The 17,169-nt window shown below is 36.4% G+C and overlaps 1 protein-coding gene across 3 annotated transcripts in view; it reads right to left on the reverse strand.

Moving 5' to 3' along the window:
• Positions 1–10,489: 10,489 nt before the first annotated feature.
• gabrg2 (gamma-aminobutyric acid type A receptor subunit gamma2) overlaps positions 10,490–17,169 on the reverse strand; it is a 77,552-nt gene continuing 70,872 nt past the window's right edge. For 2 of the 3 annotated variants that reach the window (XM_065287571.2, XM_065287570.2), the window contains one exon: positions 10,490–15,495. In XM_065287571.2, coding sequence (XP_065143643.1) covers positions 15,217–15,495 — 279 coding nt within the window. In that variant the 3' untranslated portion in view covers positions 10,490–15,216. Of the gene's footprint in view, positions 15,499–17,169 lie in introns of all 3 variants that reach the window. The other variant, XM_065287569.2, reaches the window with a different exon arrangement.

Below are 17,169 nucleotides of genomic sequence, written 5' to 3' on the forward strand. Positions count from 1 at the left end.
TGGGCCAACATTTCTAAAGAATGCTTTCAGCACCTTGTTGAATTAATGCCACGTAGAATTAAGGCAGTTCTGAAGGCGAAAGGGGGTCAAACACAGAATTAGTATGGTGTTCCCAATAATCCTAATAATCCTTTAGGTGAGTGTATATGTATACAGTTTCAAAAGTATATACAACATACATATATATAAAATCTACACAAATAGTTACAAGCATTAAGGCAAAATGTAGATTAAAAGGCTGGAAAGGTCAAGTGTGTCTAAACGTCTGGCTGATTGTTTCAAAATCATTTTTGTCCTTATTTAGCACTTACATAACACAGCTGATGCGCATGCCCACAGAGAACACAATCCACCATGAAATTGTGTTTGAAGTTTATTGCACTTATCTGACCTTGAATTATGCAATTAAATGATTCATATCTGAGAGTGCTGCCATCTAAACCTGATGCCAAACGAGGTGGAAGGTCTGTTTTTCTTTCCCCATAATGAAGCACAGCTGAGGTCTGTGAGCAACTAAATGCACCCAGTCTCCTCTAGAACAGACTCTCGTCTGCTGTTTTTATGTGATGGCCTTTTCATCTGCAATTATGATATTTAATAAAATAGCCTCAATGACAGTGCATACCAGAAATAAAAACATACATCCGGTTTGAAATCTGAGAAAAGATTGTATTCTGTTTTATTCACACACACACTCATAGATTCACCTGACATCTGCCCCTCAATGAGACTCATACTGAGTAATTAGAGTGATTTCTATTGGCTTGCCTCAGGTGACAAATTATAAGTCACTTAAGCATTGAGAGAGAAATGACTTCAGAAGAATATGACGCCCTCAGCAAAGACTCACAGAAAGCCGGCACAAGTCTTGAGAAAAGATCAAGTATTGTTTCATTCATCCACCGTCATTTTACCGCTTTAATAGTCAGTATTTATTGTTTTATGTTCACTGATGCATGCATATGTTTAAACATTATTCAATCTCAGGAAATGTGTAAAAATATTTTAAGTGTTATAACCACATATTTCCTGGTTTCCTGACAGTCGTTCTGGCCTGTTGTGCAGTCAGCTTAATGTGTAATAGAAATGTAGCTAGGAATGAACAGACGAACCTCTCAGAATCTACAAATCAGGCAATACCAGAGTGAAAATTACACCACCACATGACCAATCATCAGCGACGCACGGCCTGTTCAGCTATATCAGACAATCAAACAAAAATTGGAGTGTAAACGCAAAAGAGGAAGAGCATTATATAGCTTCAAGGTTAACCTTCAAAAGGCTATGATTTCATTGAATAAATACTGCATGAGCGCTGCACATTTCAATATCAGAGTCTGCGTTGCTTTGTGTACGCTATATTTCTGCTGTTTTGAAAAGGGCCACCTGTTGGCTAAAAAAGACCTTCTGCTGTTTTTGTTCAGACCACAGCAAAAAAATCAACCCATATGTTTTGCAGCAAACATACAGTTGTAAATGTGAACTGTTCAGACGAACATGTGCGTTGTGAAACTGGACTACGTGTCTGGAACTGCATCTATGTACATTTATATCTGTGGTCCGAAATGGTGCAATTGAGTAAAGGTGGTGACTGTTCAGTCCCTCCAGAAAAACATGATTATGCGATCGCATGATTCAACGCATAGTCAGCCAAAGTCTGCAAATACGCTGCCCTTTCGCAGCATAAATTCCAGATTTCCGTGTGCTAAATATGCTGGGCTTGCATGATTTTATAATCCCCACATTTTCGCAGCAAAAATCACATATATCTTAGCAGAAAGTTGATAATGTTGCATTTACTTCACACAAGTGCAGCCATGTGCCCTGTTGCCATGGGAATGTTATGAAGTGACATCATTATGTGACGTGAACATCACTGAAAAGCTGCAAAAGCTGCAAACAGTTTTTGCAAGTCCTGCAATTTTTACAAGTTCCAGCAATTTCATTGCATAAAATTCCATAAATATCCCGCATATTCCATCACATTTTTTAAGAAAACGTGCCGCAAGATCAAGGATTTTTGCCCGCAACAATCACAAAAAAAACTTTTCTGTTAGGACTAGGGGTGTAACGATTCATTCGTTTTCTCGATGCATCGATTACAAATCCTGCCAATGCATATGCATCGATCTTGAAACCTGGATTTTTGAATCGTGAATCGTTTGTTTCAATTTTATATTTAAAGATCGAATGAATCGTGATTATATAACGAATACGATGGATAATAAAAAATATATAAATACATTTTAAATTAGTTACATCTGCGACGTAAAATGAGCAGTGGATTACGTCACTACTCTTCAATTTGCGGCGCGCCTGTTTGCTGTCATTTGAATAAACGCAGAAGACAGTGTACAAATGGAGGGACACGAAGGAGAACAACACACCAGCCAACATGCGATCAAAGGTTTGAGATTACTTCAGTTTTCACGAAGTAAATTGAAAGATTGTCCGAAGGCCGTTGCAGTTTGCAGACATTGTAGAAATAGCTGAGTTAAAATACATTGGAAATACAACGAACCTTAGCAACCATCTCCGCAGATGCCATGCCATTAAGATAGACATACCTGCACTTAAAGCAGCTAGTATTTTAGGGTCAGAGTTGAGAAGTGCTACTCCTTTACAGACTTTGCTGTATTTACACACTTTGCTGTATTTCCTAAATGTTCAGGAAATGTATGCAATGTTTACAATAAAAGCTTATGGTGCATTGAATATGTAGAATAGTATTATTTTTCTTGGTTTACTTGCTTTGTATTTTGAGTTCTAAGAAGTTAAGCTATTAAACTAAAGTCCTGAATCTAGTTATTGAAAATCTATTAAATGGTCATGAATTTCCCAAATATTTATTTTATTTGCTAAGATGCAGATGTATACTAATATTTATAGAACAGAATCGTTAATATTCGAATCAAATCGAATTGTATTGTTAATCGAATCGAATGGAATCGTTCTGGTTAGCAAAAATCGTTTTTGAATCGAATCGGAAACCTTTGAATCGTGGATCGAATCGATTCGCTGTCTACCCAAAGATTCACAGCCCTAGTTAGGACTGACTATTTGCACATTTAACTTCACATTCAGTGTAGACTAAATAAGGCTGTAAAAGTACATTTATGCTATTTTAAGACATGAACAAAAAATATCACGGAAAAAATCTATACTATTTTGATTCTCAAAGTGATCAAATTTTTAAGATACTAACATATATTTATGTGTTATTAAATGATTTAATTAATATATTTTTTATTAATATAATAATTCTGCAGTCTGGTGGATTACATGAACATGATGGAGGTGATGGCAGCAGTGAAGGTGGGCTGAAATGTAATCAAATTCCTGGCCTGAATTATCGTCTCCGTCAGTCACTGACTGTAGCAGTATGACTATTTAAGATTAGAGAATAATTAGATGCATGCATGAACAAGACAGATATTTTTATAACTAGACAGTTAACCACAGGGATTAAAGTAGGACAACGTATAAAATGTTCAGAGAGTTCAGGTTAAGTCTATAATTAAATACCATGATGAAAAACAACTGAGATATGAAAAAATCTGTTTCGATGTATATGAATAGACATAAACATGTTCAGTCATGTGTTAAATAACTTGCGGTAGGTTTGGGCAACATTTGCAATCTACCGTATATAACAATAATTGGAAATCTAATTTACAATTAGGAATCTATGAGATGTATCAAATTAACTTTGAATATGGTGGCAATTAACCTTATTTATTACAGGGCGCTCTAAAATGCTGGATTCTGATTGGCCAGTCGTGACATTCTGCCTAAAGCTAATAACACAAGACTGCAAATCATTTTGATGGGTAGAGTGTAATATCACACAAAAAATATAAATATGTCTTTTAAAATGAAATTATTTTATGAAATTATATTTACAAATGATTAAACCAAATAGCATGTTCGTGACATTATCTTAAAACCAAAAATAAGTGGAAGGTTTGCTTTTTGAGCAAATAAAATATCAAATTCAATATTTATTGTTTCTTATCTTACTTATGAGGTAAATAGCTGTGTAAAAAGCAGGATAGTGTATAGGCAGTAGGTTGTTATTGCAAAATAAACACCTTCATCCCGCTTCGCGTCGGGTCATGATCACACTGTCTGGACTTATTTCTACGATAACAAGCTGCTGCCTATATATTATCCCTTACATAACATTAAATGTCAAGTGCTTTAACTTTAAGTCAGTATACTAAAACATAAAGGCCGATTTCACAGACAAGGCCATAACTAGGCCTTATTGTAAGTAAGATCATTTTTTTTACAAACATGCCTCAGAGAAAGACGTTACTGGTGTGTATCTTAAGACAAATCAATGGCACTGGCATATTTTAAGATAGGTCAAGTTATTTTCAGTTGAGACAGTGTTTTAGTATAGGACTAGCCTTAAGCGTTGTCTGTGAAACCGGAGAAATAAGGCATAATGTGGAATCACATAGTTTACCTTTCATGTGTAACATAAAAGAAATAATAAAGGGTGAAAGCCTGAAAACTGTAGGTATGTTATGGACTATTTGTGGTGTGTTAGTCAATGTTGAGAAAAGATCATCCTTCTTATAGCTCTAATTTAGTGGCAGGCTGTCAGAAGATGCTACAGGCTCTCAGCTCAGTCAATCTGTGTAAACAGATGTTAATTGTTAATTATTGTTGGGATGCAGCCTAATCACCACAGTCAGCAGATTGCAAATAATGCATGGTATTATTAAAGAGCTTTAAGACATGCACCATTCATTCCGCAGTGCCTTAGCCTCAAAGGCTAATATGTCAGCATTCTGAAAAGTGCACATGGCAAGCATATGCTAATGCATTTATCAATGCTTCATGCATAATGTAATGCATACACAGTGCAGTGAGCATTTGAGTGAACATTAAAATTAAGTAAACGTTCATACATTTCAGTATTTGGTATACTGTAAAAAGGAGTTTGCCGTGAAGCTGGCACAGGCAAGGTCTAATTCATACAATGCCAATATGATTTGAGAATGGCAAATCTTATGTGCTTCAGTGATATTGGATATTTGATCAGAGGAGGCTTCTTTAATTTCATATTGTGTTTCTTATTTTAAATATTTTTCATTCCTAACTTTTGATCTTTTCGGCTTTCGGATTCCACATAAAAAAAAATCGTGAAAAAAACCTGGTTCATAAATATTGAATATTGTCTTTTTTAAATATAGGAATATCAATACAAATGCGGGTTTTCATTACTCTGTAAGTCTCTTTGCTTTTTCAGGTTTGTGGAAAGTTTGAATTAGTTAGACTTTGAAAATGTACCTGTCACAGACTTCCACAGGGCATAAAAAGAAACCTTTCATCTAAAACTGGCTCATAGAAATCGCAATTAAACGCAAGTTCAGCAACCTCAAGCCCTAAAGAGGTGGAAAATTTCAAAGTAGGTCAACCTTATTCTCAAACTATACTATTTTACAGCCCTTCTGGATAAACTGTTTAGCGAAAAAGTTTGGATGGATGTTATGGTTTATATATGTTGACTTTGCAGAAAATGCTAACTGATAAGTGTCAGAACCACAAGATACAAGCAGAAACTCAAATGCAGCTTAAAGCGTAAATATTTCTTTTGGTACAAGAGGAATTCAGTAAAGACCTAAATAAATAACAACTTTTGAAGTATCATATAAGTTGTTTGCACATTGGTTGCTATGGTGTGAAATTCAGATGGAGAGAATTTCTATGTAAAGACAGCCGTATCACAAACTCAAAATGTTTTATGTTTTATGTCATTTTTGGCTGTTCAAAATTCTATCAAGCTTTTAGTTTATACCTTCAGTTTATATCTGTAAAAGTGTCTAAACCAGTTGTCAGTGACGCTCCGGTAAGGACGACGAGGAGTCGAGATAACAAATAACATTAAAGCTTTACTGAGGTTTTTTCAAAATGACATGGCATACACAAAGACTTAACGTATACAATAACCGACAAAGGAAGGAACTGAACAGTTAGTATAAATACACAGAGTGATGAGGGAGCTAAACATGGGCAGGTGAGAGCAAACTAATGAAGACAAATGAAGACAGGTGCAGTCAATACGGGACAAAGTATGACATAACGCCCCCTTGAAAAAGGCGCATCCTCGCGCCGTGATGACAGAAGGAAGGAGAGTGAGGACAAGGGGCGGAGGCTTAGGTAAAGGGCGTGGAGTAGTCGACGAAATAGTCCATGGTGGAGCTGGGGCAGATGACAGACGACGTGACGAGGGAATCCCAGGGTCCAAACACCTGACGTGGAGACATGGGGAATTGGGCAACCAGTAGCGAGAGGATGAAGGGCCGGGACAACAACACGGCGCAGGAAGCACGGAGGCCTGCCGCTGACTCCCAGGACCGAGGTGCTGGTGGGGACTTGGTTGAACGGGGCGATGTGGTGAGAGAGGGCGACGGGGAAGCCAGAGGTAGGGAGGAGTCCGACGTAGACGTAGGGGTTCAGGTGAGGTGTAGGAGAGGTCCGAGGCAAAGCAGATGGGCCGCACGAAGCTAGTGGCGGAGGCAAAGCCAAGGAGCATGACGACAACAGGGGTGACGACGGATCCAGCACAGGAGGAGGAATCAGGGTACAGGACAGATGAAGATTTCCGGATGGGACCGGTGAAGATACAAGGGTGGGAATCAGGGTGGGATTAGGATCCGTCAACCACAGGTCTATAAGGTCGAGTTCAGCTCCTGGCTCAGAGATGGACTGATCCGCACGCTCTAGCTCCGGCTCAAGTACAGGAACCGCCTCAGGCTCTGGGGCAAGATAAGAGAGCCCCCGCCACCGGAGTGTCATTTCCAGGTAGCCCAGTTGCCCTCGCTTCTCCGGACGGAGAAGAAGGTGCAGTGCGGGTGAGTCCATTTTTGTTTGTTTGGTCGGTTATTCTGTCATTGACGCTCCGGTGAGGAAGACGAGGAGTCGAGATAACAAATAACATGAAAGCTTTACTGAGGTTTTTCACAATGACATGGCATACATAAAGACTTAACGTATACAATAACCGACAAAGGAAGGAACTGAACAGTTAGTATAAATACACAGAGTGATGAGGAAGCTAAACATGGGCAGGTGAGAGCAAACTAATTAAGACAAATGAAGACAAGTGCAGTCAATACGGGACAAAGTGTGACACCAGTACAATATGGGCTTTCCTCCATCACATCCATTCTGCTTTCCACTCCCTGCCCTCCATCTGAATTTTGCGAATTATCGGAATCAAATGACTGCAAACAAGCAACTTAGCTTTACCCCTGAACTATGATGTTCTCCTGAAAAATACATCTTGTGAATCAGGATTTGTTTATATAAGGCTTTGTTTATTCCATTGCTAGGGTACTGTATTTGGTTGCCAAGGAGTAAGTTGGCTTCCGCTAGTGATTACACCGGTTGGATCACAAGTAAAATGATCCAACCGGCATGTCTCTATAATGTTCTGATGCAGAGATGTAAGGCTTTCTTTATTCCATTGCTAGGGTTCTATTTTTTGTTGCTAGGGAGTGGCTTGGCAGTAGCCAATGATGATACTCCATATTTTTATTCCCTTATATGTCCCTGCCCTATTATAAGTCAATGGGAAATTTTGGGCACCTCTTACACCCCAGGGGTACAATGTGATGTATGTTCTTAAAGAGTCTAGCACCCTCTTCAAATGTAGTAACCCACATGTTTCTACAAAATTCTCGAGCGGAGCTATGACCGGCCAACTTTTGGCACAATGTTAAAGGGGACAGAGAATGAAAAACCATTTTACCTTGTCTTTGTTGAATAATGGTAGTCTACCAGCATTCACAAACATACAAAAAGTTCTAAACATGCTAAACATCTCAGTCTCATAGAAATTCCTCTTTTAGAAATGTCAGCCAGAAAACGGCCCAATCTGAAAAACTGATGCTTATGACATCACAGGCATCTCACTGCCCCTCCACTTTCAAATAATTGGCTACATTTTTAGAGTGGCAGCAAAGTCAGCCAATCAGTAATGAGATTGCAAGTTAAGCCAGTAGGGGGAGCCAAACAGGTGCAAAACCACTTGTTTAAAATCCACCACCCTAATAGAGCGAGAAGAGGTTCTGAGAGAGGTTTTTAGGAAGCTTCTAAGGCATTACAGACCCCCCCCAAAAAAAAACGTGTCTACATGTCACATCACAGAACAAGTATAAATACCCCGTTCAATCATTCTATGTCACCTTTAAGTCAATGGGATTTTTCGGGTGGTTTTTCCTGAAGTCCTGAACCCGATTTCTTATAAAAGTCATAGCACACCATTCCTCAATAAACCGGTTGATTTCAGCTGTCATTCATGGGTCTGCGTCAAACGGTGCGGGACAAAAATTATGTCCGGATATAAGAAGAATAAGAATATCCCTGAGCAATAATAATAGTGATGCATTGCATAAATGCAAACACCAATAATAAAAATATACTTTGAAAATGTGTTTATTGGTAACACTTTCTTTGATACCAGCATTTATAGAACATTATAATGATATTTCTATGATATTTCTGCATCATGATAAATAATCAACAATGCATTACTGTATAATACTTACAGTCTCTGTGGTTCTAAAGAGTTCGAATGATTTCTTATATCTTATGATTTATCTCATAATATCTTATGGTAGACTTTGCATTTGTCACATTAAGCAATAAAAGTCCATTGACAAGAAGTAGTAAGATATTATGCAATGTAAGGATATGACAGATATAATACATTAGATCTGTGATGTTCACCGTGTGTCATAAATCATCAAACTCTTAAAAGTTAGAACCTCAAACACTGAAGGTAAGTATTATCATTTATTGTAAACCTTGTTACGTTTTAATGCATTATACGTGCAGGTCTTGTAGAAAGTGTTACAATTTAGTTTTTAATATCTGAATTTTGACTTGATGTACAGCTGAATAATAATTTAAGCTACCGATCTACCTATCTTAATATACTGTAATCCGTCAATGTTGGTGCACTTCATAAGCCGTATTATCTTGATGCTTACGATGGCAAAGACTTCTGCTTGGTTTTAAATGTGATTCTTATGCATCTTAATATAAAAATCTTAAATAACAAATTGAAAGTATTATTCATGGTTGCACAATGTATTTTATATTTGAAAATTTTAGTTCTGCCATGTATGTCTCCCATTTTTCAAAGACGAGCGTTGACCTTTACAGAAAAAATTCTACCTTTACTGAAGCGTTATGTAATTCCCAAGGAGATTGTCTGCAATATCATTCACAGCAGCTGCTACTTGACACCAGGGAGGACGCAGTGCCAGGAAATGGGCTGCAGCCAACATGCTGTTCTGAAACTCATCAAACAGACGACTGCTCACCTCACATCAGTGTCAAAAACACTGACACGACACAGATAGAACAGCAGTGAATATAAAGCATCGGTGATATCAAGAACAGGAAGCACTTGCGCTGTCAAGAGTTTAAGACGCTGATGGCAACTAAACCTCTTTCCTTGAAAATTACTGCAGGATCGCTGACTCTCACAAGGTCAATGTAGACAGACATGCCAAAATATGAAGCACTTAATTTACCATACTACCCACAGAAGTGGGCCTTCTGTCCTGTTGGGTTTTCTCAAAATGATACGCTTCACTTCACATGATTATAGTCTAACATACAGTGAACTCAAACAGCCGTGATGGTTTAGTTAGATACGTCAATGGCTCAATGCTTTTGACAAGAAGGGATCTGAACTCTCTTTGAGCTCTCTGTGTGAACTGGAGAGATCAAAAATGGCAGGGTCTCCTCCTTATGGTCTTTTTATGTCCATGTAGCCAAGCATTTGAAGGGACCATCTGTTCCAAGGGCGTCGTTTGCCACCGTCTATAGTAGACTCATCAAATTTAATCAAAATGAAAGTGGACGGGGTGTCTTGTCCTTGCTTACAAATATGCGACCTTGATAGGGTCATATAGTTGCACCATGTGTTTGGGCTGTTCTAGTACATTCAAAAAAATACAGGGTCATTTTCATCCCAGCATTGGGTCAAAAAGGGACAGTTGTTGGGTTAAATTAACTTAGAAAACTTAGTTATATTTGAAAATAACACAGCATTTTTCAAATTGTACCTTTTTAAATTTTAAAGCGTATAATTGAAATGTTCTTATATCTCAAGTAAATAAATAAAATGTACCTTGAATGCACTGTAAGTCTGAAGTGTCTATAAATACTTAAACACTTTTTCTTTTCAGCTTAATATCCAAGGACATCTATAAGTAAGCCATTTGTATTGTTGGAGACGCTAAAAAATATTTGCTGTACTGAAAATTCAAAGGATCATGAAAGCACCCTAAGACCTTCACTGCTCATACAGTACGCACATTATGATAGCATAAAATATATTTCATCGTTTAGTTTTCTTTCACACACCACATATGCACACAAACAGTCTCTCTGTTTTGCAAATCGTAGCTTCATATCACCTCTTTTAAATGACATCTCAGTAAAGAAATGAATCCATGCGCTTTATAAATGCAATTTTTATTGAAAAAGTTCCACTGCTCTGTGCATTACCTTTATGAAAAGGATTTCAGTACATATAAGTATAATGCAAACCCTAACATGAAATCATCAGTGTCCGTTCTGTACACGACTCGAATAAATATATAATGTAGATATGACGAACAGCTAACAACTTTTGTTGAATCCTTTTGCTTTGCAGCATGACAGTACTGCCATTAAAGCATGGTAAATGATGTATCCCAGACTAGCAATAAAATATGTAGCAATAGATAGTATTTACATGTGCTCTTTACAAATATTGTAATCGTTGCTGAAACACTTCGGGTTTCTGAGATTTTTTTTATACACATATGACCATAGTTGTGCAATCTGTAGTTCATTGAGGGTGAACCTCCTCCGGGGGGAGCTAACAGCTTCTCACGTTTGAAATATTTTATCCATATAATTTTGTGCAAACCCACACCAAAGAGTTAACAAATAAATGCAGTTGCTCTGTATATTAGTGTGTCGTGGCTGAAAGTGAAAGATACAATTTATAATAAAGTTCACAATTTTTACAGTCATTGTACTGTAAACTATACAGTACATGGCATATATATTGTTAGATCAAAAGTTGGCAGTCATGTCAATAATGTCAGAAAGCAACCATCAGATAAACAAACAAACACATTAAACAAACACAAATCTAGTTCTTAAAAAGTAATTTGTTGTGTTGGCCTTTAATATTACCATTATGAAGTTAATTAACTAATTCAGCAACTTTGCAGCATTGAGACTATATTTGCTCTGAACTATTTGTCAGCATATTCTTTATGGTAAATTTCAGACTTGCTTTTCGCAAGAAACTGCAAAATTAAAACTTTAAGCAGTTCTCTCATATTCTGAAATACAAATAATTAAAATTTTTATTTTTTACAAGCACCATAAATAATGAATCCAAAATTAATGTAATCCTGTAATGTTACAAATTATGGAGTGTATAATACAATACAGCTTTAAGTTACGGGTGATTTATACTTCTGTGTAGGACCCAACCTATGCTGTACAGGTAGCTATGCTATAGGCTGTGTGTTGCTCTACATAGCCTGACGCACGTCTGTTTAAAAATTATAACAGAAAATCTATTTCACATTTCGGCTTAGAACGGTAAAAACAATAGTGGTTGAGGAGCCTAGTCACTATCTATTTACCTCCATCACTCCATTCTCCAACACGTACACAAGCTGCCAATTTTCTGCTTTTGCCCTGATATCGATGGGTAACACCAGTAACATGCTTGTAGACACTGCCTACTAGCGATTTTCATGTCAACACAAACAACAAAACAGAAGAATAAAGGAAAACTGACGTCTAACTTAGGGTACGGCATAAGTCCTATGCTGAAGTATAAATCCAACATTAGACCAGTGTAGAAAGTTAAGCAAATAAAAAACAGATACTAAAAATAAAAGCATTTGAAAATAAATAAATCAACATGTAGAAATGTTACAAAAGGTGAAACTCATAACATAACCAATGTCACAATGCATTGTTATATGTTTTGGTGTTTAAAAATGAAAGAGAGAGAATTGCTTTAAGAACTGCTAAAACACTGACAAACTGCAAATCTTGTTAAAACCGTCTACATTAATTTAAAGGAATAGCTTATATTTTACCCCCCCCCAAGCCACTTTTGTCTTTCAGCCAAACACATTCAGAGTTATATTATTTAAAATCCTGACACTTTCAGCTCTTTTCAAAGATATAACTCTGACTGTCACATTATGTTGCATTTACACCAGCCGCGGTACCCTTATGAAAACTAACCATGGTTTTACTACAATTAAAACCAAAAAAACATGGTTACTGTAGTAAAACCATAGTAACTACAAAATATCCATGGTTTGGACAATCATGGTTTTCACAAACCATAGTTAAACCATAGTTAGTGTAGTAAAATCATGGTTTTGCTGATAGTAATCAATATACACCCCAAAAACCTGGTTACTACACTTTTACCACAATAAAACCATGGTTAATTTTCGTAAGGGTATGGGGCAGCAAAAATGCGTTATTCGCGCGTAGTTGGACGATTTAATATTTGAGTTCGCTCGCTTCATTCACGCGTGAAATTGTAGTCATTCGAGAAATTATGTGAAAATTTGCGTAATGGGAGAGGCTTCTGCGACTCCACCACTCCGCTCGCTTCCTGTAATCACGTCACCACTACAGCAAGGTCCTGATTGGTTAATGCGGCTAAATTCAGATTTTTCAACTTGCGCGTTTCCCGCTAATAATAATCCGCGTGTAATCGCATCTTTGCATTGACTTAACATGCAAATCATCCGTGCTTGCTACCTACCCTGCGGCTATTGTAAACGCAGCATTAAATGTAGGCTATTTTGGGGGTGAACAATGCATTTAACACTTGCATTAAATTAATAATGTTTTGAATTGACATCAGATTATTAATTCTACATTCTTGGAAAGGATGTGTTAATTTTTTACACATCTTTGTGAGTTAAGCTTTTAACACATTGTGTGTAATTTTAACACATTATGTGTCATTTTGTGTTAAAATAAAACACAAGTTATTAAAAGTAACACAAAATGTGTTGTTTCAATAATAACACAGAGGTGGATGGATTCATGGACAACAGAATCAACAATAATGTACTGTTTTTAACACCTTCCTTCTAAGAGTGTACATGGATATTCCCTTTTCTATAATGTGAAACTGTCGAAAATAAAGGTACAAAGCTGTCACTGGGGCAGTACCCTTTAAAAAAGGTCCTAATATGTACCATTTAGGAAAACATCTTTATATTTGAACTGCCGATATGTACCTTTGAAGTACTAATATGCACTTTTTGGGTACAAAGGTGTACCTTTTTTAAAGGGAACTTTTGTACCTTTATTTCTGAGAGTGTACCTGTAGGTATAAAGCACTATGGATGGTTACATTTCCAAGAAATTAAAGGTATAATTCGGGTTGGCACAAAATGATAACCGGATGTTAACCAAGTTGAGAATAAAAGTCAGCACAAAACAGCAAACAATGTGTATCTTGAGACAAAACTATGTATGTCATTCTAAAATGAATATCATTAAAACAGCACATGGTGGGTCTGTTGAGCCGATGACTGAGTAACAGCCTGACTTGAAAGAGAAACAAGTTGAGCTCTGCTCTAAATATATTACTGGATGTGCAAGATGATTAGAAGTGTGATATGAGTCTGTGGGTGTCTCATTACCAGCGAACGGAGGAATGATGTTAGTGTTGATATTTCTGAAGGGAGAATTTTCAAGAGACTCTAATGATATCTCGTTTTAATATGAGTATAAACTAATCAAAAATTAACCATGCTGACGCGTACGATGCAAACAGACCAGGATGCGTATGTATCCACATACCGCACAATATGAAAATTTGCTCAGCTGGAAGGTGGATGCATTTCAGCTTTAGAAACGGACTGTACAGTCATGATATGCTGCAGCTTCTATAGACTAAGATTATGTTTTGTGTAAGAAAATATCAGACTGTATAAAAAAATTACTTGTATGTAAGTTTGCTCTTTTTGAGTTGGCCTAAACAAGAAATCAAGCAATGGAAAGTAAAATGATCCTAAATGTTTTTTGTCGCTTTTGTTTTAGTGTTCGTTTCACATTTTTCTGCAATAATGCATGAGCAGTGATGCCCAACATCTCCATTTTCATAAGCATTGTGAACAACCTGGTGATTTTTGATTAAAACAGAAAGTTTGTGCTTGCATATGTTACATTTTATTAATGATGGGTTGTAATTGGTTTGTTTCTCATGAACTGTATGTAGTCAGCAATGATTTATGTTCCCAATATAATTCTTAAATACATCAACAAATTGAAAACAATCCTTGAGTTGTTTAATGTAGCAACATTGTCGTCCATCGATAAATGACAGATATCTATAAATGGTTTTAAATAATCGAAAATGTAGATTGTAGTGATCAAGATGAGGTTTCCTGAACACTTTTTTTTATAATGAATGACAATAGAAGACTTTAAATATTCGCTCCTTTTTGGCCTCAAATGTGCATGCAGTATGATGTATATCACTACATTGTACAGTATTCAACTATTTACAACATTTGTACATATGTTTTACCAGCCATGACCGCACATGAAAAAATCCAGGGTTAACAAATGGTATAGAAATTCCAAAAACTTAAAAATTTACAATTGATCTTTAGAATGCAAAAATAATCATAGGTCATGTTTTTAGTATTTTATGGATAGAGTTTATCTCATATAGGCCTGACTGATTGGAAAGTTTCCCGAGATCTCAATTATTTGATGCAGTTCTCGTCTTTAGGGCAAATAAAACATGTAGGCATGCAGTACCTTTGATTTTCTGCTCTTGCCCCTCTAATTCTAAATATTTCTGATGTGATCTCACCAAATCAGGTTCCCGTTCTCTGCCCTGGCATTTCGATTTTGTTTAGTTTTTTTGCTTTGCTACAACTTTTGCTTTGTGCACAAGATATACTCTCTAGAAAAAAATTTAACAGATGAACCAACAACTCACAAATTACGTAAACACGCATACAAATAAATAAACTCTAAACACACCTTCATAAAAAAACAAACGAAACAAAACAAAAAAAGATGCAACTTAAATTTTTCCACTTATATTCACATTTCCAAGAGATGGTCTCGCCGGAATTTGGAAAAAAATAAAATAAGGCCAGACTAACAAATTTAGGGGATGTTTTAAAGATAGAGATAGGAAACCCAGTAAACTAGGTTGAATAGACCGAATGCGGTTGGAAAGAATATACGTGCATAAGAGTCTATCTTAGCGACACGGATGTGTAAGCGACCGTGCCGCCACGCTCCTGAGCGACAGTCTTCAAAGCAGCAGAAGAAACTGGTGCAGTCCTTGCCATCCAGACACTCGTACCCATACTCCTCATCTCGCTCCTGCATGTGTGTGGCGTTGTTCATCTGGATGGCGGTGGCCGAGCGCGGGCGGATGTCTACGGTTGGGGCCTGCTTTAAAAGACAAAACACAATCAGCTAGGGTCACATTAAGAACATGGGATATTACAGCAGGTGTAGTTATGGCCTGAATTCTTCCAAATCTCCCAGATGGGTAATTTGCACAGTGAAATGTATTAAACAATGTCTACTGTAACAGCAATGTAAAGCAAATTATACCATTGGGCAAATCATAACGTGAGGCAAATGTCTTTCTTTCTTTCTTATATGACTTTATTTGTTTTTCTCACTCGTTCGCTTGCAGCTTAAGCTAGTGCTGGGCAACCCTATTGAGCATTTTCTTTCACACAAATATTTTTTAGGCTTTTGTACTTCTTAGCTAATTTTCAAGTGAATTCTTCCAGACTGTACAAATTTAAAACAGTTTAATATGTAAATAAAGCTTACACTGCAAAAAATGATTTTCAAGAAAAAAGGTTCTTGGTGTTTTTGTCTTGTTTTCAGTAAAAATATCTTCTTATTACTTCTTAAATTAAGATGCTTTTTCTTGATGAGCAAAACGAGCCAAGAAAATAAGTCTAGTTTTAGACCCAAAATATCAAATTAAAGTGATTTTGTGCATAAAAAAGCAAAAAATCTGCCAATGGGGTAAGCAAAAATACTTGAAAATTTTTCTTATTTAATAAATTCAAGAAAAATTCAAGAATAATTTGCTTACCCCATTGGCAGATTTTTGTGCTTGTTTTATGCACAAAATCACTTAAATTTGATATTTTTGGTAGACTTATTTTCTTGGGCCGTTTTGCTCATCAAGAAAAAGCATCTTAATTTAAGAATTTTTAGATATTTTTACTGAAAACAAGACAAAAAAACTAAGAACATTTTTTCTTGAAAATAATTTTTTTTGCAGTGTACAATTACTACATTGTAAAAATGACCCGTAAGACAACAAGCCCAGCAAAACTACCCATTATCTAATCATGTGAATCGTATGCACCAAACATCTAATCTATAATAATATTTTTTTCTTCAACATCACAGTATGATTGAGGAGTGATATGACATTTTAAGACCCCATGTTCCAAAACATTTTATTTACATTAAATTACAGTTTTTCCCAAGAAAAACTATTAAAAAAAACTATGAGACTCATTTCACATTCAGAGTCCCATCTACAGTGATGTCCAATAAAAGGCTGTCTAGAATGCCATTTTCATAAAACCACCTACTTCTGACTTGTACAGGTGCTGGTCATATAATTAGAATATCATCATAAAGTTGATTTATTTCACTAATTCCATTCAAAAAGTGAAACTTGTATATTATATTCATTCATTACACAGGCTGATATATTTCAAATATTTATTTCTTTCAATTTTGATGATTATAACTGACAACTAAGGAAAATCCCAAATTCATTATGTCAGAAAATTAGAATATTGTGAAAAGATTCAATATCGAAGACCCCTGGTGCCACACTCTTATTAGCTAATTAACTCAAAACACCTGCAAATGCCTTTAAATGGTCTCTTAGTCTAGTTGTGTATATCATGGGGAAGCCTGCTGACTTGACAGTTGTCCAAAAGATGACCACTGACACCCTGCACAAGGAGGGCAAGACACATAAGGTCATTGCAAAAGAGGCTGGCTGTTCACAGAGCTCTGAGTCTAAGCACATTAATAGAGAGGCGAAGGGAAGGAAAAGATGTGGTGGAAAAAAGTGTA

This window comes from Paramisgurnus dabryanus, chromosome 18 (genome assembly GCF_030506205.2).
Source record: "Paramisgurnus dabryanus chromosome 18, PD_genome_1.1, whole genome shotgun sequence".
Taxonomy (NCBI): Eukaryota; Metazoa; Chordata; class Actinopteri; order Cypriniformes; family Cobitidae; genus Paramisgurnus; species Paramisgurnus dabryanus.